A 27,750-nucleotide genomic window follows, 5' to 3' on the forward strand; every position below is an offset into this window, starting at 1 on the left:
TTTAAAAGAAAAAAGCAGTATTAAAAGTATAGGTATCTGATTTGGAATTGAGATGGAGTTCAGTCAGCAAATCACATCTTTGTGAAACAACTTGGAAACTTTATTCAGAAAATTAATTTCTGAGTATGGTCTATCACCTGAATGGTTTCATAATGATGTTGATTTGCCAACTTTTTCTTTAGTGAGAGGTAATGAATCAAGTGTACTTGGGTTTATATAAGAAAAATAACATATTAATTGATTTATGTATGTATTTTGCACATATCCATAAAGCAAAGCCTTTGGCAACTGGCAAATATAATAATTTCACATTTACCTATGACTCACCAAGTATAATCCAATGCTTGAAGGCAAATTTTTATGTTTTTATGTTTAGTTTTTATGATTGCTTTCAGATAGCTTTTCTATGCATTAAAAGTCAATTTTCAGAACCATAGGCTTACCAATTTTTATGAATAACAATTTTATGAGATATTATGCTGAGGTAGCATAAAGTTATTTTCTGATAACTTTTAACACCTTCCCCAAGTCCACTGTTACTTTGTTTCTACCTATGCTCAAGGATATTGCTTGGAACTTTTCTAAATATGACACATTTCATTAGAAATCTGATATATTACACAGAGATATGAAGCTTCAATCTCACAACATTACGATGTGCTTGTTAACGTTGATTACATTGGCATTCCATTTAAGATCAAATATCAAAAAGGGCTTTGAAATAAAATTATTAATAATGTTATATTTATGGAAATTGTGCCGTCTACTGATCATAATCATGAACAAGAAGCGTTAATCCATGAAGGGGGTTCCCAGTAACACAATAACTTGAAACAGCTCATCAACACAGAGAACAAGGACAACCTGAGATAAAATACAATAAATAGTTTGTCAGATTGCTATGCAAAAAATAATATTATTGTCCTTATAGTTCTCTTTCTTGTGTTTTTGCTCTGTCTCATCACCTACATAGTATAAAATTTTATCACTTAATGATATGCACAGACACAATATGTTAGGAGCACAAATCTTACCTTCATACAAGTTCCAAAGAAACAGAAAAGTTGTCTTTTTAGGAAGTTGCGAAGTTTGATAGCCATCACTAGTGGGCACTAAATCATGCTCAAATCCATCCTGTTTTCCCATGCAATGATATAGGAGTCTGCCACCGGAGTGCCTAAGCATGATGAAAAATAGCCTCAGGTGAGAAAACCGAAGTGCAAAGAAGTTGGAGAGATAGTATTCATTACTAGAAATATTCCAAGTTTAGAGCCAAATCTATGCATTGGCAATAAAAATTCTAAGATGGTCATAAACCATCTAGAGTTAAATGCGCATCTCAGCCTGCATATTTTGCAGGCTTTGTCAATGACTTGCAGGATAATCATAGACCCACTGCCATGCCTTTACTTTGCAATGGAAGTAAGGTAGCAAAATAATTCTGGGAAAATATTATTTCAAGATAAGCTGCAACATACCATTAAGAGGAAGCTTTTCATTACAAATACGGGTTAGCATCAAACGGAAACACATATTGGCATGACTGTTGGCTTTTAGGTGGGAAGATAATTGTGACATTAAAGCCTGAATGGAAAAAAAAAAGTCATGGAAAAGCTTCATATGCTGTACAAAAATGACTTTAGTACAAATCTTTTTGGTACTAGCTGTGCAGCATTGGGGAAGCTACTTGACTTCTCTCCGAGCCTGTTTACTTCCATATAAAATGAAAAAAAGCCCACCTACCATATATATTTGCAGGTGGTTTACAGTGGATCAAATGCTTGGCATAAAGTAAGTTTGTGACCAATGTTGGTTTTCTTAGTCTGAATAGAATATGAAAATATAGTTGATCTCCTCAATAGGTGTTTTCTTTCTCCTAAATAGAGCTCCCAGTTAGGGGGATGTAATGAAATATATTGACCAGTTACCGATTAAATTTCATCTGGTCTCTCTCTGCCACCAATCTGTTGGGTAACATGGGTGGAATCTTGTAACCTCACTGACTCTCATTGCCTAGAACTGTAAAAGAGCTGAACCTATTTCTTTATTTATTACTGCCATCTGATATATTTTGAGAATAGATGATTTGCATATAGGGGGCATTGAATAAGTGCTGAATTAGTTGAATAATAAGGTGATGCATTCTATGGGGGACTTGAATGTGCCATTGAGAACTTCTGCAAGAAATGTAGACTTACCATTCACTCTATTAGTGCTACGTGGAATCTAAAAGCCAAGCTCACTGCCACCATCTCCAGTTTCTCTGGATGGATTATGTCAATATAAAGACAGGCAATTACTAACATGCATCTAAGTCTTCTTTACCCCAGCATGTAAACTTGTTCTCCAAAAGGATCCTGAGGGGGTGAATATCTCTCCCATAGGTGGCTAACAAGGAAAACAAGATATTTTAGGTTTTTCTTGGCCACTGACCTTTGGACTAACAGTAGTTTCAAAAAATATTTCAATTCGCTGAGGGTCTAATTCTCAAACAGTAAAATGCATTTTATTCCTTCCATCCCTCTACTCTGCCCCTACATATCTTGTTTTCCTAGTCTTTGCTCTCTTACTTGAAGGTTGATAATTTGTCCCTAGAGCTCAGAGGATGAACATTCTTGACCTAAAACTCATCGAAGAAAGGCCTGGAAAGTCTGACAGTTCAAATCTATTGCTCTAAAGGTTTTACCTCCTGTTCCTGTTATCATTGGGTGGTCCATGGGAGTCAGAGGCAGAGACTCTGTGATTGCTCCAGAATCTGAAGTCTTTACTGACAGATAAAACCAAAGGAAACAACCACACTAGGTACAGAGCAGCAAGGATCTGGCTTATTGTCTCTAAAAGCCTGCTACGTTCAAGACACAATGAACTTGGCCCAGTGTTGCTTTGTTTTGTTCTGTTCTTCAGGAAACCATATATTTCAACTTTACAGACAGAGATGATTATAATATTTATCAACTGGCACAGCAGAGGAACTGACCCAGTAAACAACCAGAATATCCATACTGGTGGATATCAGATTTTAACATCCTCTTAAAACATAAAAAGGGAATCTCAGGTCTCAGATTTTCTTATTCTACCAAAATTCAATTTATTTTACACTAACAAAATGTATTTGAAATTAGTATCATCATAATTTCTTAGCAGCTACTGATTCTTTATCCCGTTCCCACTAGTAAAAATTCCTCGTAAGAGTTCCATATTATTGCCTCTACTTCTCACCTCCCATTTTCTTTTTAACAGACTGCAGTCAGGCTTCTTTTGTCCAAATATCATCTTCCTCTAGAACTCAGAAGGTCCTATTGTGATCATCAATCCTCATATTGCCAAGTATTATAGTTAATTTTCAGCCTTCCTACTTAGTATTTTAGGTGCATTCAAGATAATCACTACTTCCTATTTGAAACACTTTTCTACCTGGCTTCTAGGATGCTCTTTTTTTTTTTTTTTAAGATTTTATTTATTTATTCATGAGATACAGAGCGGGGGTGGGGGTGGTGGGCAAAGACACAGGCAAAGGGAGAAGCAGGCTCCATGCAGGGAGCCTGATGTGGGGACTAGATCCGGGGACTGCAGGATCACACCCTGGGCCAAAGGCAGGTGCTAAACTGTTCAGCCACCCAGGGATCCCCAAGGATGCTCCTTTCTCCTGTTTTTCTTATAATGTATGCCATTCCTTATGTTTTCTTAATTGTCTTCTCCTCCTCCAACTTCTAAATGTTGGAGTTTCTCGATGCTCAGTCCCTGCCATGTCTCCTCTTCTCCTGGCTTTTTATATTCCCTTTCCAGGAGATTTTACTCAGTTCTATGGCTTTAGGTCAATGCACTGGAGACTCCCATATCTTTATCTCCAGTTTTTGCCTCTCCCATAAGTTTCCCAACTTCCTACACAATACCTCCATTTGGATGTCTAAAAGTAGTGTATTTGGAATAAATCTCTGGATTTCTTACCCACTTCCCTATCTTCTACAAGTATATTGGTTCCTCGATCTTTCCTTACCCAGTTAATGCTACTGGTCATTCTAGCAACTGGTAAATTCAGAAATTCTGTTGGTAATACCTTTAAAATTCATGGAATACATGGTGATCTGAATACCTGACTACCCTTGGTTACCCACCATCATCTCACAGCTAAACTATTACAATGGTCTTCTAACTGATCTTTATTCCTCCTATAGCCAGCCCACTACACTCCACATCACTCCAACTTCTACAACCACTCCAACCTTGCTGTTTCTTGAACACAGCCATCTAATTTCCTCCATAGGGTCTTTGCATTCACTACTCCTTCCAGCTGATCTATTTCTCCTCCAGAACTTTGCAGGGCTTGGTCTTTCATATTAACTCCATACAAAGGTCACCCTCAACTAAGAACAAACTGAGGGTTGATGGAGGGAGGTAGGGGGGCTAGATGGATGATGGGTATTAAAAAGGGCTTTTGTTGTGGTAAGTATTGGGTGTTGTATGTAGGTGATGAATCACTGAATTCTACTCCTGAAACCAATATTGTGTTATATGTTAACAAATAAGATTAAAACAAAAACCAATACCAAAACAAAACAAAAAACAAAGGTCACCCTCAAAGAAGTTTGTTTGTTTTTTTATTAAACTAGCACCCACCCCTAACTCCCTGCTCTTCATTCCCAACCCTGCTGGGTTTCCTTCAGAGTACTTATTACTATTTGACATCATACTGTAATGCTGCTGATTGATCTCCCAACTAGAATATATGCTCCATTAGACATTCCTGAAAAAAATCATAGAAATGAACCCATTGCAAGAAACCCTACAGGTAATTTACCTTAACCACCCACTTGATATTTTAGATCAACCTCAAACTCTGTTATTTGTGAAGTGAACATTTTATATTGAATTACATTTACCCACTGATCTCCACTATTACTATTTTTTCCACAGAGAAAAATGACCTCAATATTAAATAAAAATTTTACCAAGGACCATAATATCTATTCTTTTGACAGCATGTAATTAATTTTTCTATATAGCCCACAGAAGAAATTAGTCATTTAGACAATTGTATGTGACCATGGCTGGCAGCTTGCATAGAGTCAGAACAGATACTGGAGCAGTGACATTTTGTACCAAATGTGCAAATACACAGAGTAAGCAAAGGACGATGTGCTATTGAACTGCAGCCAGTGTCTGAAAAATGATATAAAAGTGTGTTGTCTAACAACTTCCTTCCACTAGATTTCCCTCTTTCCTTACAAGGAGAATAGGAGTTATAACGAGCTCTCATTTAAGTAAAAAATATGCCAATTTATTATATGATTAATATTCATTCTTCTCAAGAAGTGCAAAGTCAAGTTATTTGATAACTGACAAAAGATTTCATCCAAAAGGACTTACTACTGAGTTATTACAATGCGCTTCTTTACGCCTTGCACTAACTTTGGTTGTCAGCAACTTGTCATAGGCAGGGGTTTGGTTCCTCCCTTCCCCCCACAGAGGAGTCTCTAAGATGTCAAGTACTCTCTCCTGTGTACTGGTGAATTATATTGCCCTAGTGAGGGATATTGATTTCCCATTACTCCTAGATGCCACATGATGCATTTCTAGTAGTTGTAAACACTTACAAGATTGACTTTTATTTTGTCCTTCATCATATCAGTCTGCCAAAACAGGACATCTGTTAATGGGGCCCTGTGCATTTCACCAGACACTCTTCCATCCTGGTGCTTAAAGGAATGATACTTCCAAGGAGTCTAGATATAATGAAGCTTGTTTTTAAAAACCAAATGCTCTTTTGCCAGAACCTCATAGTCAGGTCTTTTAAAAGTAACAAAAACTATACTTACTTTTCAAATCTACTCTGGGCTTGACTTATTTGCCTTTTCTACAGGCACTAAACCATTACTACTATCTCACTGGTATATATTGGCTTAAAATTAGCCCAAGAAATTCTTTTTCTTAAAGATTTTATTTTATTATTTATTCATGAGAGACAGAGAGAGAGAGAGAGAGAGAGAGAAAGAGGCAGAGACAGAAGCAGGCTCCATGCAGGGAGCCCAATGCGGGACTCAACCCCGGCTTCCTGGGATCATGACCTGAGCCAAAGGCAGATGCTCAACTGCTGAGCCACCCAGGCATCCCTAGCCTGGAAAATTCTTATTGGCTTTTGCAAGTAAAGAAGATTATTGATGAAGAAAATCTGTTAAATGGCATTCAAAATAGGTCCTTAGGGTAAATTACATTGTTTGGGCAACCACTTGAGAATTAATTGGTATTTTGAATATACAAAAACACATGAAGGAGTCAAGTTCTTTAGACATTTTAAGTAAGGGTCTGTAGCCTGACTTGGGATTTGTTTTAGTGATGGATGAAATCTGCTATCTCTACTACTTGTTGACGAAAGCCTACTTCAACCAGAAAGCTAAGATTTTTCCTTAATGATTTAAAATGTTTTAAGTAGCATATATGCCTCCTGAAAGAAAACTTCAAAATGTTATAGAATTCATTTGCCCTTGGGGGGGGGAAAAATAGTGAAGAGCAGCATATGAGAAAAAGGTATTTGTTAAAGGGCATCTGAGTAACCTCCTGCTATTTCTCTTTTATGCATCACTCCCATTTATTACAGGGCATCTCTAATAGTTGGGCTTGCCTTCTTCCAGCCATCACCCACTGTGGGAAATGACCCCCACCCGCTTTGTTTAATCACATGTTGGTTTACATTCTCTTTTTTGTTATCAGACTAGATTGGACGTGTCTCATGAGTTTCTTTAATTTACTAAATGTAAATATGGTAACTTAAAACGGTGTCTTGGATCATCCCAAAACACATTTTTAGTAACTTTCCAAACACTAGCTCATCTCACAATATTTACATTTGACCACTTGCTTTCTGTAAGTATCCATGGTCTCTTCTCTTAGACCTTTGGCAAATGGTTTAATATCTGGGTTACTCTCCATATGATTGCAGTATACCTAGCTTATAGGGAGGAAATCAATTTTTTTTCATAATAATGTGTCTCAGGTTGATGTGTAACATTATTTACGAAAACAAGTACTTGTTGTGTTGCCTCTGTTTACCCAAATACATTCTGTGTTGCCATTTACACGAAACCAAAAAGGAATTGTTGTGCATGTTTAACTTCCAGAGAGTTACATTCAACAAGTTTTTGAGTTCTTACTATATATTGAGCACTATTTCAGGTCTGGAGAAAACACCAGTGAACAAAGTAGGAAAAACTTCTGTAAAATCTCTGGAGCTTACATTCCAGTGGGAGAGGCAGGCAGAGAACAAACAAATAAGCAAAATCTACTATATGTCAAGGTTTTCAAGGATTTACTCAGCCAAGTGATACCATGGCAATTTTGCCAATTAGAAGAAGGATAGGGTTGCTGAAAGAAATGAGACACTCGAGGTTCTTATTAGGAAACAAAAATATAAAAAAAAAACACTAATTGACAAAAAAAAAAAAAAAAAAACAAAAAAAAAACACTAATTGACAAAAAAAAAAAAAAAAAAAAAGGAAACAAAAATATCACTGAGAGCATGAGTACAATTCTTCAGGCCACCATGGCTCACTGTTACCTAAAATCCTGTTTCTAGGACACTGCTTATGTAGAAAGGCTATGGACAGTTACAAGCTGGGGAAATTTTTGGTGAACTGATGTTCTGATATTCATGGGACTAAATTTGTTTTTGAAATACGAGGAGAGATAGAGATTAACAAAGAGAAAACAAAGCATATCTGTAAAGTTAGCTTTTGAAATCATTTTAAGCTTAATAATCTAATGCATCTAAAGAGGAGTTACATAAATTATTACATTGACAAATGTATTAACATATAAGAGTGTATTATTGGTTCTATTCTAAATGGTTGTCAACACTTTTCAGTAAAATCTAATCTAGTCTATTTCTTAATTTCCTAAAAAAAAAAAAACAAAAAAACAAAAAACAAAAAACAAACAGGTGGCCGATATTTGGCTCCCTGAAATACAACTTTTGTTCTGATACCGTGACTTTAGTTTTGTAGGGTAGAGTAATCAGTGTTATTACATTTTTATCCTCTAACGCTTCTCTAAATAGAAATGAGGTCTCTTCATTTGATTTGAGAAATTGAATACTAGTTGGGGAATTCAAAACAGTGTTGGTTTCAAGCCTGAATTCCTCTGCATAGTACCAAGTTCTTTTTCTTGGCCCCAAGGCATGCGTCTCAATGAGAAAACATGAGGGAATGATGAATCCAGCATATCCCAAGACCATTTGGCCTATATACTTAACACTGCCTTGAAATGTGGTCTGTGAATGATAGGGCCACATTTGGACAGAGTCAGACTTGGATGCATCAGCCCAAATTACACGTCCAAATGTAATTTGGACATCAGTGTCCAAATATGATTTTTATTGCCATAGGCAGAGTAAGCCATAGTATATAAGAAATAAGATTAGATATATACCATGACACCGCCCATTTATATTTATATGGGAAATATGCCCATCTGAATGAAAATTAACTGTTTCTTATAGGAAGCAAGGTACAAAGTTGGAGGTTTGTCCATCACCATGAACTGATGAGAACTGGAGTAGTGTGAATCATCTGATGAGCCTAAATAATTCACACCTCGCTGAACCACAAATGTGATCGACTTCCATAGTGATTGTTAGATTTAATAGCAGAAAGGAGCAAGGAAGCTTTGAATTACTAAATATTGATAACATTTCTTGAAGAACAAAATAAATGAGCATTTCATAAGAGGCACAGTATTAACCTATCTCTACTGTGGTCTTAGTAGCTAACCATATCTTGCCTTGTCATTCTCTTTAACATTTTCATCTTGTGTTCGAAATATATATTTTACATTTATGCGGCAGGAAAGGAGCCATGATTCTCAACATTTATACCCAAGCTGTGTATGAAACTCGCTATGCATTCCAGTTATGATGTCAAGAGAATCTCTGTATTTTATAGCAATGACCTGTTAGATGTCCCTACTTACCAGGCTGATTAGAAGCCAGTGTCCATGGGACACTTCACTCTCAGGATAAACCTGACCTTGGGATTATGTGGGGAAACCACCCATGTTGCTTAGGGGACAAAGAGTTACAGTTGGTTTTCTTTCTTTTTTTTTTTTTTTTTAAGATTATTTACTTATTCATGAGGGACAGAGAGAGAGAGAGGCAGAGACACAGGCAGAGGCAGAAGCAGGCTCCATGCAGGGAGCCCGACGTGGGATTCGATCCTGCGACTCCAGATCACGTCCTGGGCTGAAGGCAGATGCTTTAACCAGCTGAGCCACCCAGGCGTCCGACAGTTGGTTTTCTTATTTAAATCCAGGTCAGATAAAAAAATGAGAGCCCTTTGGGGTGGGTGGGGGAAGCAGTTTAAATCTCTTCGGGGAACTGGCTTTTGGTGGGAGACAAGCAGGAGATGACGGTCATCATGATTCACCATTAGAACAGATGCGGCAGGTAAAAATAATTCAAGTTTGGAGTGAAAAAAAACAGGAAGTGCTGTCACTGTTCAAAGAGAGCATGGCCTGAGGGAAAGTATTTATTCTTCGGGCTGTGTTCTGCAACATCACAACTACGTCATTTTTGTGCCAAGCTTTTTAAAACAAATTTCCTCATCTGTAAATGGGTTAATAATAGGAAGCTTTCGGGGGCACCTGGGTGGCTCAGTTGGTTAAGGGTCTGCCTTTGGCTCAGGTCATGGTCTCAAGATCTTGGGATCAAGCCCCACATCAGGGATCCCTGCTCAGCAGAGAATCAGCTTCTCCCTCTCCTTCTGCTGCCAATCCCTCTGCTTGTGCTCTCTTGCTCTCTCTCTACCTCTCTCTGTGTGTCAAATAAATAAGTAAAATCTGAAAAACAAAACAAAACAAAACCAGCAACAACTATTTACAAGGGAGTTGCAATTCCTGAGAAATGTGATTGCAGACCATTGCATAGGGATGAGTGGGTGGCTCAGTGGTTGAGCATCTGCCTTTGGCTCAGGGTGTGATCCTGGGGTCCTAGGATTGAGTCCCACATCGGGCTCCTTTCATGGAGTCTGCTCCTCCCTCTGCCTATGTCTCTGCCTCTCTCTCTCTCTGTCTGTGTGTTTCTCATGAATAAATAAATAAAATCTTTAAAAAATAATAATAGGAAGATTCCAGGATCATTTTGTACATAGGTATAAATATAAATATGTAGCCTAGGATGATGCTAGGACATTGCAAGTGCTTGATAATTGATGCCCAGTGTCCACAGCTTTCCTCAGTTACTGATGTAGCTAGCTTACCAGCTCCCACCTGCAGGGTAGTAGTGCCTCCCTTCCCCCACCATTAAAGTCCCCCACAGATATTTCTGGAGGTCTCAACAGTGTCACCACATTAGGTAAGAAACCAAGTTGCTCTTGTTCTTCCATCTCAGGAGGTCACTTCACACATCTCTGAGCCTTGAGAGAGGTGCCTTCCCCCCAGCCCTGCTCCCAGGGGCCCACTCTGCCCAGAGTTCCAGGGACCTCAGGAGGCCAGCACTGTGCAGTGGATGAGAGCAGAAATGAGAAGACGGCCTTTGACCTTCTTCACCGGGACCTGGAAGCAGCCTTATGTGTGATTCTGAAAGCAGACCCATCTGCTTCCTCTGCTTCTCGCTCAGGATAAACCTGTCCCTTGGGATTATGTGGGGAAACCTCCCATGTTTCTTGGCTATTTCCCTGTCTCTTCCCTCTGTCTCCAGCAGCATGCTCCTTGCTATCCAGGCATTATCTCATCCTCCCAAGGAGCCTGTGGGGTTGCTATATTTAACTCCAATTTATAGACAAAGAAAGAGGCTGATACCTAGGGAGATTCAGAACACCACCCTCCATTTTACCTCTTTTAAGTAAATATCTGGGGTATCATCAGCCTCAGATACCCCTGTCCATTAAGCAAGCCCCACATTTCCTACAAACGATACCAGTTATAATTGCCATTCCACCCTAAGTCAGGTGAGGCCAGAGTTTACACTGACCCAATAATGAATCTGGAGAAGTATGCAGAGTAGGAATTGAAGTACAAAAATTGGAGTTAACCAGCAGAGAATTCTAACACTAAGGAAAAGAGTTCTGAAAACCAAACTATGGTGATTATACAAAGTATTGTAGAAGGGTGACTCTAAGAGAATGTATCATCTTTTTTTATTAATCTTCTTTCAAGAAACTTTTCCTACAAGGCACCAGCCACTGCTATCACACATTCCCCCAAACTCCCTGTCCTGATCCCTTCTTAAAAAAAAAAAAAAAAAAAAGGTAATGCCATCATTCAGATAAGGAGCAAGACTTTGGTCTGCACTCCATTTCCTTAATTCATCTTTCTTTCTCCAAGTACAGGTGGGAAATCATTGAAGAACTATTTTTTGGTGAATGAAGTTTTGATCTCATTCTACAAGAAATCTCTAGAGATTACTTTCAAACTAAAACCAATTTCATACTCAGTAAAAAACTTTCATGGAATAAAAAACTAGATGAGAACAGTCCAAGAACATCTTTCCAAAAAGAAGGTACACTAAGTATACTTGCCCAATTACTACCAAGAAGTCCTCTCTTTCTTAAACCAAGAAATAAAAAAAGAAAATTGCTCTATTGATAATACTTTGTGGTGTAATCTGGGGCAAGTGAATGATACTCTGGTTATTGGTCCCTTTATGTATCAAACGTAATTTTTCATGGGAGATTTTAGCAGCTATATTTTAGCAAAAAAAAAAATTCAATTTCAATTCTCTTAGCAAGAGTGTTTCAAGTAACATAGAGGGAGCAAGGTATTGATGAAAAATAAAAGAAAATACATCTTAATAAAATGCAGTAATTCACAAATATTATTACCAATCTATTTTCTACTAATATTTTAGATCAAAATGTTCTAAATTATGCAGCTTATACTTTGAGTTTTCTGAATTTTCCAAGTTACACATCTGTTTACTGCTGATGTCTGACAAGCAAAGAGAGGGGAGACCGACAAGATATTTGCATATATAACAATAGAAAAAAATGCTGTGGTGTCATTTCATTTTTCTTTTTGTGTATTTATTTCTTATTATCAGTTTGAAGTGATCCATAGATCATGAAATTAATAGACAGTGAAAACTTTCCTGCTTACTACCACTCACACATGTTCTCCCTTGACCAGAATTCTCAGCAAAAGGCCAGTGGTGGGGGCCCGGGGTGGCTCAAAGGATTAAGTGTCTGACTCTTGAATTCCACTCAGGCCGTGTTCTCTGGGTCATGAGATCGAGCCCTGTGTCAAGCTAGGAGCCTGCTTGAGATTCTGTCTCTCCCTTTTCCTCTGTACCCCCCACCCCCGCCACATGGTTTCTTTCTTTCTCTCTCTCTCTCTCTCTCAAAAATAATTAAATAAATAAAAATAAATAAATGAGTGGAAGGGAGATGGAAACTCCTATGATATTCAGGCGCTCTGTTTTTGGCACCTCTGTATCAGCTGCATATATAGAAGTCTTGGAAAAACTTTTCAAATTGACATAATGTATTAAAATATGAAATTCATATTTTGTTCATTGCTTTTTCAGTAGTATTTTTTAAAGATGTTCATTAAATATAGGTCTGACAATTTAGTGATTATTAAGTCATTAAAAGTGAAAATATGTGCATTAATGCCTATGGATCCACCTCAGATATTTCTTCATATTTAGTTTCTTCTTTCTTCACATGCTAGCTGTGAACTTTTGTTTGGTGCTCTATCCAAAAACCAGAGCAGATGAGACACCTAAAAATATCCTCATTTGCATCTGCTCCCCTTCCTTATGAGAGGGAGGGTCATCCCTCCTGATTTTGCCTTACAACAAGAAAACAACTAAGACAATTTGGGAATTAATTCATCGTTCATCTCTCATGCTAGCATGTCAGGCCCTCCATCATTTGGTTCAAATTGATGCTAAATTGCAAGAGAACAGAACAGGAGTCTTTGGCATTTTTCCACTGCATGTAGTTGCTAGCAGAGATGATTAATAAAAGTCCCTTGGATGTGAATTGAAAAACTTGGTTAAGTGAATTAGATCCTCTTTACTTTGTCTTCTAACACAAAACATAGTATTATGGGGTTCATATTTTTTAAAGGTAGTGAAACAAAATATAACAAAATTACCACATATTTATAAAATATGGATCACATTCTTCCTATAAAAATTTAAGATCAATTCTCTAGAATGAAAGAGATAAACATGTATAGATGCAAATCAATTCTATATTGGTTTCTTATTACCACATTAAAGTGAAAATCTGAGGATGTAAGTTATGACTTAATTTTGATTTTGAATGCATACAACTACCTAATGTACATAAAATAACCATCACAGAGTGAAACAGATACATCCAACAGCTTGCTGCATTTAAATGATTTTAAAATAAGTGCTTGTAAAAAGTCAATTTTTGGAGTTTTGCTGCTTAGGAACGAAACAAATCACAAATATGTTTTTATGTTGATTTTCTTTGACAGGACTGGGAATTCCCACACTTTATGGGGGATGTTGATGTAAATCTTCCTGGGTTGCACACTCCTCACATGCAGTTCAAGATTCCTTTCTTCCAAAAGATCTTCAAGGAGGAATATCGTATTCACATAACAGGTATGCTGTAACTTTAAACACGATTTGATTGTCTCTTTCTTACTGAGAGTAATACCAGCTGCTATAAAAAAGCAAACGGTAACATCTCAGAGGCATGCATATATATAGTTTTCTCATTCACTTAATAGTGCAAGGTGGTTCCAGGTCAGTTTAAGGGTTCCAAACTATCATATCAAGACTTAGGTTACTAGTGGCTTTAATGATTTTGATTTCAACATCCAGGAGGCAAATGGGAATAGAGAGAGTGGAGAAGATGATTAAGAAGGCTTACCTTAAAAAATAAAATAAAAAATAAAAAAATAAAAAAAAGAAGGCTTACCTTTCTCTTAACCACCTTGACATGGGAAAAAACCATGTGCCCTCCAGTCACATTCCATTGGGAGTAACTCGTCAGATGGCCCCACTTAGAGTCAAGCGGGAAGTGTGGTCCTCAGTTGGGCAGCCACTTCGGCATCACATCTACTGTTCTAGCATGCTTGGTGGGAGGCCACATTTTTGGCATGGCTAGTTAGCTATCTCTGCCATACGCCATATACTGCTCCACCTTGGTTTTGTTCATTAGGTTGGTTGCTCTCTCACAACGTATAGCTCAGTATATATTTTCAATATTAATACTCTTTACGCTATGTTCCTCAATTACTCCTGAGATTGGAACAGTGAAATCCTAGAACACCAATCAGACCCTATGTGTTTAGGGAGTTAGGCCACTTCTTATATGATTAAAACCTCCTTCTGTGGCAGAGCTCATGTTTCTCTCAGGTGAGTGTCTTGCAGATCCTCAGATTATCTCATTTGCAGATATGCCTGCCTTTTGCAACTGCTCCGGTATGATTTATTATAATATTCCTCCATGACACCTCAGTCATTCTCATCTAAAAAAGGTCTTCCTGAAGTTATGTTTTATATCTTTTCTCTTCTTTATAACCAGAAGCAGACAGCTGAATGATCACATAAAGGATGGCGTTAGTTCCCAAGCTGTTCAAATGCACATAGTGAATGTGTGCATGTTTTAAGGACAATGGCTGGATCCCACACCTGCTATAATAAAAACTGCTGAAGAAATCTGTGCTTACACTACCGTCTGTGCTGCTGAGTAAAAATAGCCTGAGCACAGAAAACGTGAACATCTGAGTCCTGCAAAAAACCTTTGCTTCTCAACTTGAAGGCTGGTTTTGCTTTGAGCATGAGGCGACCTTCCTAAATTGGAGAATGAGCTCATGAATAGGGAAGATGCAGCAGGTTTCTTTTCCTATTCAAAATGAATGAGGCCCATCTATTAAATTCACTGGGTAAATCAATCAATTTGAGTTCAGGTCACATAGTGTGGTTTCAGAGTCCCCACTTAATCTCTGCAGCATCTACCCTCTTGGACTTCTCAAACAGCTATCACACACATGGCATCATCATATCCCTTTGGGTGGGCTTTTGCCTAGACCATCTGTTCTTGCTATCAGCTCTTGTCCCAGGCCATCATGGCACTAATATAGTCTCTGAATGAGTATGAGAATCCCCATCAAAAATATACTGCTGCGATGCATAATATCAGGTTAAAAAGGGAAGGGGGATATTCAGAGGAACCCATTGGTAAGAAAAAAAATCAAGCTGTTAAAAACATTTAATTTGGGGCTATTTGGCAGGGGTTTGTCATATATGCTATCATTTATAGACAGGGACAGGTTCAGGTTTTGTGGAGCCCAAAGCTTACACAATTTGGAATGCTCTGTTTAAGAATATAAAAGCAAAATTATAACTAAAAATTATATTCAGTACCTTGGAAGAGGGACACACATACAGGAATCCTTGAAGCTTCAGTGTAATTAGCTTTGAGATAAAGCCTCCTATGGAGTTGAGCTTAAAATCTTTATTCCACCCAATATTATTTTCTAGAAACTAAAAGGAAGATAGACTGGCTAAGTTCTTGAAATGGAGACTGCACATTAATAAAGTTTGTAGGAAGGTGGAAATGGATTGTAATTAAGGTTTTGATCCAGTGTTTGCCAAATGATGCTAATAATCACATCATTCGAGATATATATTTATGGATAAACACACTGTTGAGCCCCATTCTTAATAGTTCCAACTCAAGAGGTCTCGGCAAAGGCCAGGGATTGTGACTTTTGAAAAGCACCCCTGAGTGATGATGGTCATAGGGAACTGCTCCTTTGTGCTGAAGAAGTCACAGGTGAAGTCAGATTGTCTGCCTGAGATGGGCCGTGCAAATGATTGGGTGCCTGGACCTGCTGGGAAGACCTTAGAGGATTGTGGAGCTTAAATCCAAAATAAAATAGGGTACACGTGGGCTTTGGGGTGAAGGGCTCCACCATAAATGGTGACCCTAAATTGGCCTTAAATTGGGTTATAGGATGATCATGTGCCTCCTCAGATACATGATTTTTAAAAAAATCTAGGAAAATGGTGGCAGGTTTGGAGGCTAAAGAAAGTCTGAACTGTTCCCCTCTTGTTTTGTTCTGTTAATTGCTGAAGATCGGGTTGAGGACACTCTGAGGTAGCAGCTAGTCTCCTGTGAAGGGCCTTTTACTTTATCTGACTTTGTAAGATAATTGTTTCTGGGGAAACCTAGATAAGATTTCCAAAACCATGGTACATGTTGTGTTTTAATATGCTCAGTTGTCAGTAGCCTGCAAATTTCCGAGTCAACTGCAAACGCTAACTTGATCAGCTCCTCCAAGTTCTGCTTTTTTTTTTGTAGGGAAACTCAATGCTTTTCTTGATACATAAATATAGTATTATCACTGGGTTATAAGCATGACTCTCTCTATATCCATCAGTAGTTCTCAAATTTCAGTGTGTATGAAAATCACCTGGAGAGTTTGTTAAAAAGATCCATCAGCCTCATGTCCAGAGCCAGATGCCTGAGATAGGAGGTGGAGCCTGGAATCCAGCCTTCTCTCAGGAATCCCCAGCGATGCCTTTGCATGCTGCCGAAGGACCACTCCTTGAGAAACACTGCTGCCGAGAAGCACTTTCTACAGTCAAAATCCCTCTCATCTCAGCTTTAATCCTTTTCATATGCAACTCTTAAGATCAAAGGCCAAGGGACAGAATGAAAATTCAATACAAATGGGGTGCTAGTGAAAAGGGTACATGATAGAGTCCTGCTAGGAGCTGGAAAGTTCAGAATTGGGGCCAAGCAAGGAGGTCTCAAAGCAGAGTATGATGGGAAACATCTGGGTGACCTGGAGGCAGGGATGGGAAGGGATCCTATGGACCCTAAGGCAGTTCCATCTATTGCTTTCTCTGCCTGTGTTTGTTCTGCACTAGAAGAGTCTGTGCAAAGACTGCTGGGGTCCTTCTGGGTTCAAAGATGGCTCCACCATGGCCTCAACTATCATTTTGCTGTTCTCTAGAAATAATGTTCAGTGCATGCTGAGAAAATGGAATGTAAAGGTTTGGTGCCTGGACTATTGGTGTGGCCCTTGTCAAGCTCCTTAATCTCTTAGAGGCTCAGTTTTCTGATCTGTTAAGTGGGGAGAGTAAGGTACTTGTCCCATGGGGTTGTTGTGAGATTTAAATTAATTAATATGCATAAGGCACTTGAAACACTGTCTGCCATTAGTAAGCACTCAGTAAACTCTCACTGCTTTTACCTGAAGCTTTTCCTTTCGGAGCCCTTCCAGAGTTTGTGATTCCTTTTTAATTCAAAAACATTAGGTAGCCTGAGAGGGGGCTCTTGCATTATTTATCCACTATTCTGAGTTCTCTACTGTTCTGAGTCAAGAAGGAGAAAGCCAAGGGTGGAAAAAACAAAAAAACAAAAAAAAAACAAAAAAAAAACCAACTCTCTCCCAATGAAGAGCTCTGTGTGTAGAGTGTTATCTGACACTGATGAGTTCCCATTGACATTTTAAAAGCATTTAGGATTTGGGTATTTTCTAATCCTGATTCCATGCTAGTTTTATTTATGCATTTCAGAAATGACTTGAATTGTTGCATCTGTTTAGCTCATCTGGATCCCCCTTGACAGATGGTTTGCTGCAGTGTGTATGAGCTTTCATTTTTATAAGCTGGGCTGCAGCTTATAAAAATAAATCATCTCTATCCAAGGGTGTGTTAAAATATTTTTTTTTCTGGGAATTTTGACTTCAGTAACAAAGGGAATAAATAGTTAGTCATTAGGTCACATTGATGCTTTTGGCCCAAGCCCATTGTTCTTCTCTTATACATAAATGCTAAATGCAACCGTGTAATTATCTCCTCTGGCCTCTTCCCTTTTACCTATGAGGTGAGTGCAAAGATGGATTCAAAATGTGATGTACTAAGTCTCTGGAGGCAAGAGAGGAATGGCCTCTCAATTCACTCTCGGAAGCTCCTCTGAGTCCTATTAATGCCAATCCCGGTGGAAGCTCTGCCATCTGTCATCCCAGCCAGACAAAGGAAGTGTCCCATTGGTGGCCATCATCTGAGTAAATTAGGAGGGGGTGGGGGAAAGGCCAGAAGGAAGGCCTGTGCATCTGTGAGGAGAGAATTCACACTGTTGGCACGATGATGCCCACGGGAACCCTTTTGGCAAAAATGGAAAATGTAGAAGTAAACAAACCTCCAAGCGTCTGTGTTCTATTTCAGTTTCCTGAGCGGTGTGAGGGCACAGGTGCTTTACAATGGCAGGAGTGTGGAAAGTAATGAATAAAACCCCTCCGTTTTATTTCCATAGGTGCGTGATTTCTGGCAAATGAGTTCCCAGAGATTGGTTTTTAAAGAGCTCTCCTGTGTCAGCCGGATCGTGGGAAGTGCTAGGGAGGGCAGGCCAGTGGTTCATCCAGAAGAATATTCCGTCTGGCAAAATTAACAAGGGGCTTGTTATAGGGAAATAGGATGCATCCTGTTCACCATGACAGTCTCCAAAGATCATGAATTTATCCAAAGTTCACAAGGACCTCTTGCTCTTCTCTCAGTTGTGAATTTTTTTTAAGCCTTTCCTGAAGCAATTTCTATTTTCAACACATTTATACAGCTCTAAGAGTTAACTATGTTTATTTCTACATAAAGCAGCAATTCCTCATACTTGTCCAAAACTCATCTTCTTCAAGGCCATGGTTGCTTTGCCCCATAGCCTGTCAGCCCTTGCTGCCCCTGAGCTGGTCGGCCGCATCCAAACTAAGGTGTTCTGTGTTTATTTGTGCATATGTGAGGATTTTTGTAAGAAAATTCACACACTCTTCAGGATTTGTCTTTGCAGCCAGAAGAGAGACTTGAAATAGATAATGAATCATCGTCTTCGAGATATGAATATTTTGCTTTTCCCAATTTTCCAGATTTTATCTGATGTTAGCAGCATCCTAGAATTCACCAGATCATTGTGACACGTGTCTTTTTTTTTTTTTTGACACATGTCTTTGATTTGAAAGACTATATTCCTTGTATTTGTCTGGACACAGCATCTCAGGGGTTTACCTATTTTCTGGATTCATAGGTGTCTAAAACTAAGTTAGGATCTGGGGAATACAGAAGTAAACATGACACAATTCCATAATCTCAAGAAAGTCAGAGTCTGATGGTCACCTCATTCAGTAGAACCCTAGGGCTTTCCCTTCTCCTTTTATCATCACAAGTTTCTACCTCTGCTCATCATGTTGGATTATGTCCCACTTAGGAAATGACAATGACAAGAGAGGCACTTAGAGAAGCTATATTCATTTGCTTTTAAGTCTTAAAAGGATACTCTACTAACTCTCAAATAGCTCTTATTAATTCATAAATTTTTAAGTAAATATCTTCAATTTACTAAATGTTCTCCTTATGACCCAAGCACTTAATGTGGTTTTCAGATATCCCTAAATTACCTAGGGGTTACTTGAAGAGATGCTAACTCAGTGAGCCCTGTTTTCACTGCTCATGTCTGGAATGAAAGGACACTGAATATGGCCAAAAAGCCTATTACAACAAACTGTTATTTCTTTGATTATCCAGCATTTATCTTTTTTCAAGGCCATGGTTGCTTGTTATCCCATATGGATTTTAAAAGGTTTTGCGGAACATGACTATTTCATGTAACTGCACTGGATGCCAGAGTCTGGCCAAGTGGTGGCATTTATTTGGTATAAAGATGCCCACAGCACAGCTCAATCTCAATGCTAACTGGCAACTATTCTGAGTAAAAAAAAAAAATAATAATAATAATAATAATATTATAATTGCATATTTGAATAATGAAGGGCTTATTATATGGTGGAAATATCAGCACTTAATACTCTTTTATCCTTGGTTGAAAAAATTACATTTCTCCCCCAAATTGTTGTCATTTCCTATGCTAAGTGATGGTGATATTTAATGAAGAATCCTTTTAAAACCAACAAGCCCAGGTTTCTATAATCTCCCACAATGTAAAAAGATAAAATTATCATTATAATATCATTTTTGACAATCAGTAGGATTCATTAAAGGCACAAAATACAAGAAAGAGGTAATCCCACCAACACCATGCAGTGATTTCTCATTAAAGGAGACAGTGAGATATTTCTGGAGGAGATTAATAGAAATAATGTATGGATTCTTACCCTCCCTGCTTGCTGATTTACACTATGCTATGTGGTTGAAACAACAGGGGGAAATGCAAAATCTCTCCTATGATTAATGCTGAAATACCAAACCTCTTGTTATGGTTGATTGTACGTTCACAACAACACACTTGGGAAATGGCAAGAGAGTACTTCTATTCCTCTTTGTGTCTGATATCCTTTCCATGTGGGTCATTTCAGGGACTCAATTTTATCTTTTATGGTAAATAGTTGTTTCTCAGAATATACAGGTTTTTTTTTTAAAAGAAAGCTTTCTCTGCGTGAAAATCGTGTATTCCATCTTTTTTGCTCTAATGGTGAGATTTCCTGGCCCATCATAAAACGTTAAGGTTTAGGTAATGTTTATTTCACGGACTCGTCGAAGAGATTTTTAGGGCTGGGGAGAAATCATACAGCTCAGCTCCCTCACTTTATAGACCGGAACAGTGGGGTTGAGTTGTGTCACATGATTTTGCTTTCCAGTTTGCCACATCTCATCTATTCATAGGGCAACAGTAATTTTTAAAGAGGAGAAAGCCCTACAAAAGTAACAAAACACTGTGTAGCAAAGTAGAAGGAAGGATGTGGAATAAAAGACAAGCATCCTTCCTCTGTGCAAATGCATAAGTAGACCAGCGGTTTATGTCAGGTGAGCTGGAAATAAACAAAAAATAAGAAGAGCCATTTCTTCTGTATTTTTTACCAGCTTCCAAGTTTGAGCTGACTGGCTTTGACAGGGGGATAGGAGAGGGAGAGACAGTGCTACAGTCACAGAAAAAAAAGAAATATAATGTCAGTAGGGAGCCTCTCTTACTCGCTCCTCTCCCCTCTGCACTTTCCACCCCAACGTGGCCTGTCTGCTGTAGGGGGAGAGGTGGAGACACTATTTCCTGGCCTTTTGCTTCAAAGTTTGTGTAAAAAAATGACCTATTCTCAGGACCATTCTTCTGTAAGTTGTAGACAAATGAGCAATTGCTAAGAATTTTCAACATGTTAAATATGCTGACTCACAAAGCCTGTTTACATAGAACTACACACTGAGTCCTCCCAGACAACTGGTCCAGTTATATCTACCCAAGGATGTCAGTGCTCAGTGATTCATGCTGTTTTATCCAAACTGGGACATCTGGTCACATTTAGGATGTATCTTTGTTACAAAGTTACATGCTCTTCTCTCCCTCGAGCACCAAGATCCTATACCAACTGGATTGAAGACATAGAGGAAAGAAATTATAGAAATCATACTCCCCTACCTTTTTGGAAAATTTAATATACTTCAGAGAACTTTGAAATACTACTTCTCCCTTTGTCCTCACAATAATCCTTTGAGGTAGTTATGTTGTTATTTTTCTCCGTTTCACCAAATAAAAAACTGAATTCACAGAGCTAATAAGTAGAAGGATTGGGAGGACAGACTCCTAGAACTAGAAGTCATCTGGTTCAGTTTCCGCAATTTGAAAATTAAAAAAAAAAAATTGAGGCCTGGAGAGGTTAAACAGGTAACCCCAAGTTGTATTATTTAAGCCAAGTGTTGGGATGAGCTTTGTCTGCTGATTGCTACCTGCAGTTCTCCCTCTCACGGAGTGGTGAAGCTGTATGTGAGAGGGGTGATGATGCCCATTAAATGATGCCCGGCAACACATTTTTAACTTGCTTCTCCCACCATCTCATCCAAATATTCAGACTCCAGGTCACATGAGAAATAACATAAAGTGATTCTTTAGTGTTACAGTTTAGTGGCCGAACTCACCCAGCACCATTCGACTTAGGTAGTGGAAAAAAATAATGTAGAAAGTTTGGGGGAAAATCTCCTCCTATCCTCAGGGTTTCTTTTTAGTTTGATGGATGTACCTTCGCTTCAATTCTTATACTCTGATTTTTATCTTTTTCTGTTGTCTAGTAACATTCTCTGAGCATCTTTTCCCACCAGAAAAGCACCCTCCAAGCTCACTGAGCATTCTTTTCTTCTCCCTGATTCTGTGTTGCTGCTTATCGTTGGTTTCTGACATCCTGTTACCTTAGATACAGGGACCACTTTATGAGAGCCTGCCCTATTCGTGAGTTAATAAAAATGACCTGGAGAGAGTAGAGGTTTCTCCAAAGGACCTTTGTGAATCAAGAAGGTGATGGTCAGTCATACAAACCCAAGGACCTTTCTTCCTCACCATCTAGTCTGTCTTCACAGCACATGTAGTTTATAGCAAGAGAATAAGTATGAATCTCCTGCAACAGAGAAGCACCCAAAGCCCCTCTCGCAACTTGCTTTCCATCATCGAAGCCACCAACTATTGCCTCTTTAATACTAGGTGAGAAGCCCAGAACGTTTCCAATTCTCTTGTCGCTCATTCCTCTCTGGCTTTCTCTTCCTACAATATTCTCTATTATTTTCTTTCCCTCTCCTTTCACCCCTCTCTTTCATGTCACCTCATCTTTTTCTGTATGCTATTTTTATCTGCACCATAATAAAAACTACAAAAATTGCACCATTCTCCAGACTGTTCTCTGTCCTTCTTTTCTTTCAAGGACCACATGAATTGCTACTTCCTCCAAAATCCTTCCTGCAGAAATAAGCCCTCAGTTTCCCCAACATCTTCAGCGTTTGTAGTTTATATCACTCATTTGGCACCTCTCCAGTGTGACCTCCGTTTTTTATTATTATTATTATTATTTATCTGTTGTTGCTACTGTTCTGTTTCCCCAACAAGATGATGAGTTCTGGGCAGCCCGGGTGGCTCAGTGGTTGAGCATCTGCCTTCAGCCCTGGGTGTGATCCTGCGGTGCCGGGATCAAGTCCCACTTCGGGCTTCCTGGGGCTTCCTGCGTGGAGCCTGCTTCTCCCTCTGCCTCTGTCTCTGCCTCTTTGTGTGTGTGTGTCTCTCATCAGTAAATAAATGAAATCTTTTAAAAAAAAAAAAAAAAAAGATGCTGAGTTCTTCCCTGGAAGGCAGAAAGGTCTGTTCAGCAGCTATTAAGGCATCCTACCACAGAGTCTATTATGAGCACAATAAATATTCGTTAATAATGCTCACCTTTGGATTTGATTGAATTTCTCTGGTTTGAGCTTTCTTTACTTGTTTTATGGTTGATCCTTAGTAAGAATCTGTTTTAGTTCTGGATATGACTCCAGGAGAACAGGAGTGGGTAGAACTTAACAATGCCAGATGTTATAAATGGTTTATCATATATGGAAACAACATTCCCAATGTTTCAATTTACTCTCTAGTGCCGGTGTGTGAAATAAAACATTCTGGCAAGAGTTTCCATTACAAAGATTGTAACAGTCGTATAGCTGAACAATTTCAGGACAGGCTGAGTTATAATTTCCCTTCAGAGAGTTTACATAAATTCTCTTGATAGAGAAGAATTGTACCCTCCCATGCAAATGCAGACATTATCATGGCTTAGGCAAGGCTTTGATGTTAATAATGGTATCAATTACTGGGTTTTTATTATGTCCCAGGCACTGTGTTTAGTATCTAATAATTTTATGAAATACTAACCGCTTTAATAAGTACTATTATTATTTTCTGCATGTGAGGAAACTGAGATTTAAGAAATTTAAATAACTAGCCCAAGATCACATAGCTAGTAAGTTTTGAAGCCAGGATTAAAACCCCTTAATTTTGCATAAGGTGGGAACGTAAATGTGTAACAATGATGATAAAACACTTTCCTAAACTCTTCACAAAGTTATATTTTTATAGAGCTATATATTCTGTTAGAATACATATTGCGAAATTCATTTCTACCATTCTTGGTTTAGTAAGTTTGACCAAGATTCTATCTCTCTCTTGTCCCAAGAGTTCTATAATCATATGAAGCCAGAATTTAGTGGCGTACAATATTCTATCTTCAAATAAAAAATAAAATAATTTTGACATACTATATAATATTTATAACTAAAGCTTTTAGAACCTGTTAAATGTTTCACCTAATTTGCTACGGCAAACCTATGAGGTGAGTATTACTACGTTATGATACACTTGATACTGTAAAGTTTGCAATAAATTGTGATTATAATAAACATTATGATGGAATCTAGTATCCCTTGAAAATTTCCCCATATTCTTTTCATTTGCAGATGTAAAGATATCATTAGATAATATGTCTCTAAGCAATGTCTTACTTGTATAAAAATTTTAAATACTGCAAAGAAATTGTAGTAGTTACAATTTCTCCAAATCAGGTCTTCCAGAGCAGTTTGTCAGCTTGGGTTGTATTTATATGTCTGATAAATGGATTCTGTTCAATGAGTATTTGATGCAATTATTTTTAAAGTCTTGAATGCTCGAGAATTATTGATCTGAATCACATCAACTAATGGTTTAATCAACAGGTCACCTACAAACAGCAATGTGAATTCAATTGATATACTGCTGTGTTTGCATTGCAAAATGATTTATTTCTTGCCTACACGTAATTACAAAACTGTAAGAGATGTTCAATCATATGTTAGACTTTTCTAAGAATTTCATTACAACTTTGTTTTTAAACATTAACTGAAATGTTCTAGAGAATAACTTACATGAAACCAAATTTGAGTATAGCTGTGGCGCCTGTAAAACAAAGAGGCTTAATCTGGTTAGTGTAAGTAGCATAAGTTATTGACTCTGGGACCAACAGTCACATTTTCATGTGTCTGGAATACATTTAAGAATCCTCTGCCAATTCACTTAATGGCAGACTAGCACTCTCAAAAAATTGCTAGCAGGCCTAAAACATTAACAGTTAATCCTTGTACACCATTATCTCCATTTTATTGGGGAAAACCTTATTGCAATTTTATAGGTATTTGACTAAAATGCAGTGTTTCTTTCTCTTTTTTTAATGCAGGTAAATGGTTTAACTATGGAATTATCTTTCTTGTCCTGATTTTGGATCTTAATATGTGGAAGAACCAGATATTTTATAAGCCTCATGAGTATGGACAGTACATTGGCCCAGGGCAGAAGATATATACAGTGAAAGACTCAGAAAGTTTAAAGGATTTGAACAGAACCAAACTTTCCTGGGAATGGAGGTCCAATCACACTAACCCTCAGACTAATAAAACATATGTTGAGGGAGATATGTTCTTACATAGCAGGTTCATAGGGGCTAGCCTTGATGTCAAGTGTCTGGCTTTTGTTCCAAGTTTAATAGCTTTTGTGTGGTTTGGATTCTTCATTTGGTTCTTTGGACGGTTTCTGAAAAATGAGCAAGGCATGGAGAATCAAGACAAAACTTATACTCGCATGAAAAGAAAATCACCATCAGAACACAGCAAGGACATGGGAATCACTCGAGAAAACACGCAGGCCTCGGTGGAAGACCCACTGAGTGACCCGCCCTTGGTCTGCATCAGGTCCGACTTGAACGAGATTGTCTACAAGTCTTCCCACCTAACGTCAGAAAACTTGAGCTCTCACTTGAACGAATCTACCAGCGCGACAGAAGCTGATCCAGACCCAACAACTTCTAAAAGTTCGCCTAGGAACTAGATTCACTTACTTGGAGATAGCACAAAAAGCTTGAGTGTAACTTTAAAAAAGTTAGTCTTTCCTTTTGTAAATGTAAAGTTTACGTAGTGTTAGGTAAAGAAACACAAACGATGCCACAACGGTGCTCAACATGCTTTTTCTAGGACTCATTGTTTTCTATTTGTATTATAATACACGTGCCTACTGTATATCTAATGGTCCTCTAGAGATTGCTTTACACAATTGCACAAGCTATTTACTGACTTTACAGCATAGTAGAAGATTAGCTGATTACCCGTGTATCTGATGTTCAACCATAGTGGTGCCTTGAGACATTAAACTGTTTTTAACTGTACCAGAACTGAAGTGTTGGGACAGTCCTCGAACCTACTTCACATGAGGTTTTTTGTATACAATTATTTTGATCTACACTTGATGTCTTAGCAGGAAACAGATATAGCCAAGATATGGCTTAGGAAGTATCTCTGGTTTCCTATTCAGCAGTGGAGTTGGTGGGTGACTTTGACCGCAGGATTGCACAGAGAGGCATGGTGATTACCTTTGAATTTGTTTTGGCTATCTGCCAAATACAAATACAGATTCAAAATTCAGTAATAGGAGAATGATAATCCAGCATGGGTCACTACTTGTGAAATGTGGCTTTCTCCAACCAGTAATTGCAATTAGATGATAATACCTAATTATGTTTTCCTAATTAAAGATAAATTGCTACTTGATTAAAAATCCTGCCCTTCACCTATGGGAACAAAGGTTAAGAGGCGCAGTTGGGTGAACTCTCAAATTTATTGGCATTTACACAAAGCGCTAGAAATCCGAGGAATTGAAGTTTTAATCATGTGAGGGTTGTACAGCCTACTATCTACAATATTTGTACATCTTTCTGTAAATATGGCTCTGGACATTGAAAATTGAAAAACATATGCCAACCCTGAATAAGGGAACTCCTCTAAAAATCATGCAGCAAAACCTTGTGAGGTAGAAAAAGATGTGCATGAAAGACTACTTAGTAGCTTGTTTTGTGTGTGCATTTTTTTGTTTTTTGGTTTTTTTTTTAAGAATTAAACATCACCCATTAATAAATATGAATTATATATCAGTCATTATGTGATGTAGTTTTTTGTTTGTAATAAAGGGAGTCATCTGTATCTTAGTTTAACAACAGCCCATTTAATTTTTTTAACTTGATGCCAGATGAGGTAAAAAAAAAAAAAAAAAAAAAAAAAGAAATGCACCCAACATGCTTTTAATTTTGTTCCATAAATTGTGGCTACGTGTTCTTGAGGGGGTTAGGGAAGATCACTTTTAAGGCAAAATTATTTTCCTGTCACATACTGACATAGCTGTATTTTGTCTTTATGATTTTAAATATCTTTCTTGTTTTGATCTATCTGCTTTTAAGCTTGCAGCATGCTGAATTTAGCATGCATAATAGAACTATGCATTTATTTGTCACTTGAGAGCCAGCTTTAATAAACATCTTCCTACAATTGTTTACTAAGTAATTGGAATGATGCCCCTGCTGTCTCTTTTACCTTTAATAGCCATGCATGGTGTTACTTAGAATCATAAATATCTCTGACACTAAAAATGCAGAGATCAAGCTCACTAATAGTAACCCATTGACCATACTCTCCAAAGAAACTTACCACGTTATTGTTTATATGTGGTAACATTGGCCATTGCCAAATTTGCATAGTAAAAACATTCAACTTTTGACTCTAGGACAAGTAAATACTAGCACCTAGGACTTTCTCTCTCTATATATATTTATTCTGAAAATCATTGTCGTATAGAATGAAGAAGGAAGTTGCTTTACAAAGTGGATGTTCATGATCAGTACGCAGTCCTTATGAAAATATTACAATTTTTAGGTGGATTTTAAGGAAAAAGTGGCTCAATGATGTAATCTAATTAGCAGAAGATGGAAAAAAATAACCTTAGAGCACATATGCCTCTATGTTTCTAGGGATTGACTAGAGAAGCTGGCTATCAGCTGATAAGAAAATATATCTCTAAAGTTTCCCTAGGTTTTAGTAACAAATAGAATAATTTCCAGTAATGACATTTTTTTTCAGCAATGGCATTTTAATGGCATTTAAAAGACCCAAACCTTTGAAGGCTTCCAATAGTTATGTATACCAATCTTGACATATTTATCTACCCATGCGTCTTCTTCCTTCGTTTGCTATCT

At 37.9% G+C, this 27,750-nt stretch overlaps 1 protein-coding gene across 4 annotated transcripts in view; it reads left to right on the forward strand.

Moving 5' to 3' along the window:
- The window catches only part of TMEM117 (transmembrane protein 117), a 462,108-nt gene extending 435,393 nt beyond the window's left edge, over positions 1-26,715 (forward strand). For 3 of the 4 annotated variants that reach the window (XM_038577402.1, XM_038577405.1, XM_038577404.1), the window contains 2 exons: positions 13,435-13,564; positions 24,913-26,715. In XM_038577402.1, coding sequence (XP_038433330.1) covers positions 13,435-13,564; positions 24,913-25,559 — 777 coding nt within the window. In that variant the 3' untranslated portion in view covers positions 25,560-26,715. Of the gene's footprint in view, positions 1-13,434; positions 13,565-22,264; positions 22,405-24,912 lie in introns of those variants that run through there. The other variant, XM_038577406.1, reaches the window with a different exon arrangement.
- Positions 26,716-27,750: the final 1,035 nt, after the last annotated feature.

The sequence above is a fragment of the Canis lupus genome, chromosome 27 (genome assembly GCF_011100685.1).
Source record: "Canis lupus familiaris isolate Mischka breed German Shepherd chromosome 27, alternate assembly UU_Cfam_GSD_1.0, whole genome shotgun sequence".
NCBI lineage: Eukaryota > Metazoa > Chordata > Mammalia > Carnivora > Canidae > Canis > Canis lupus.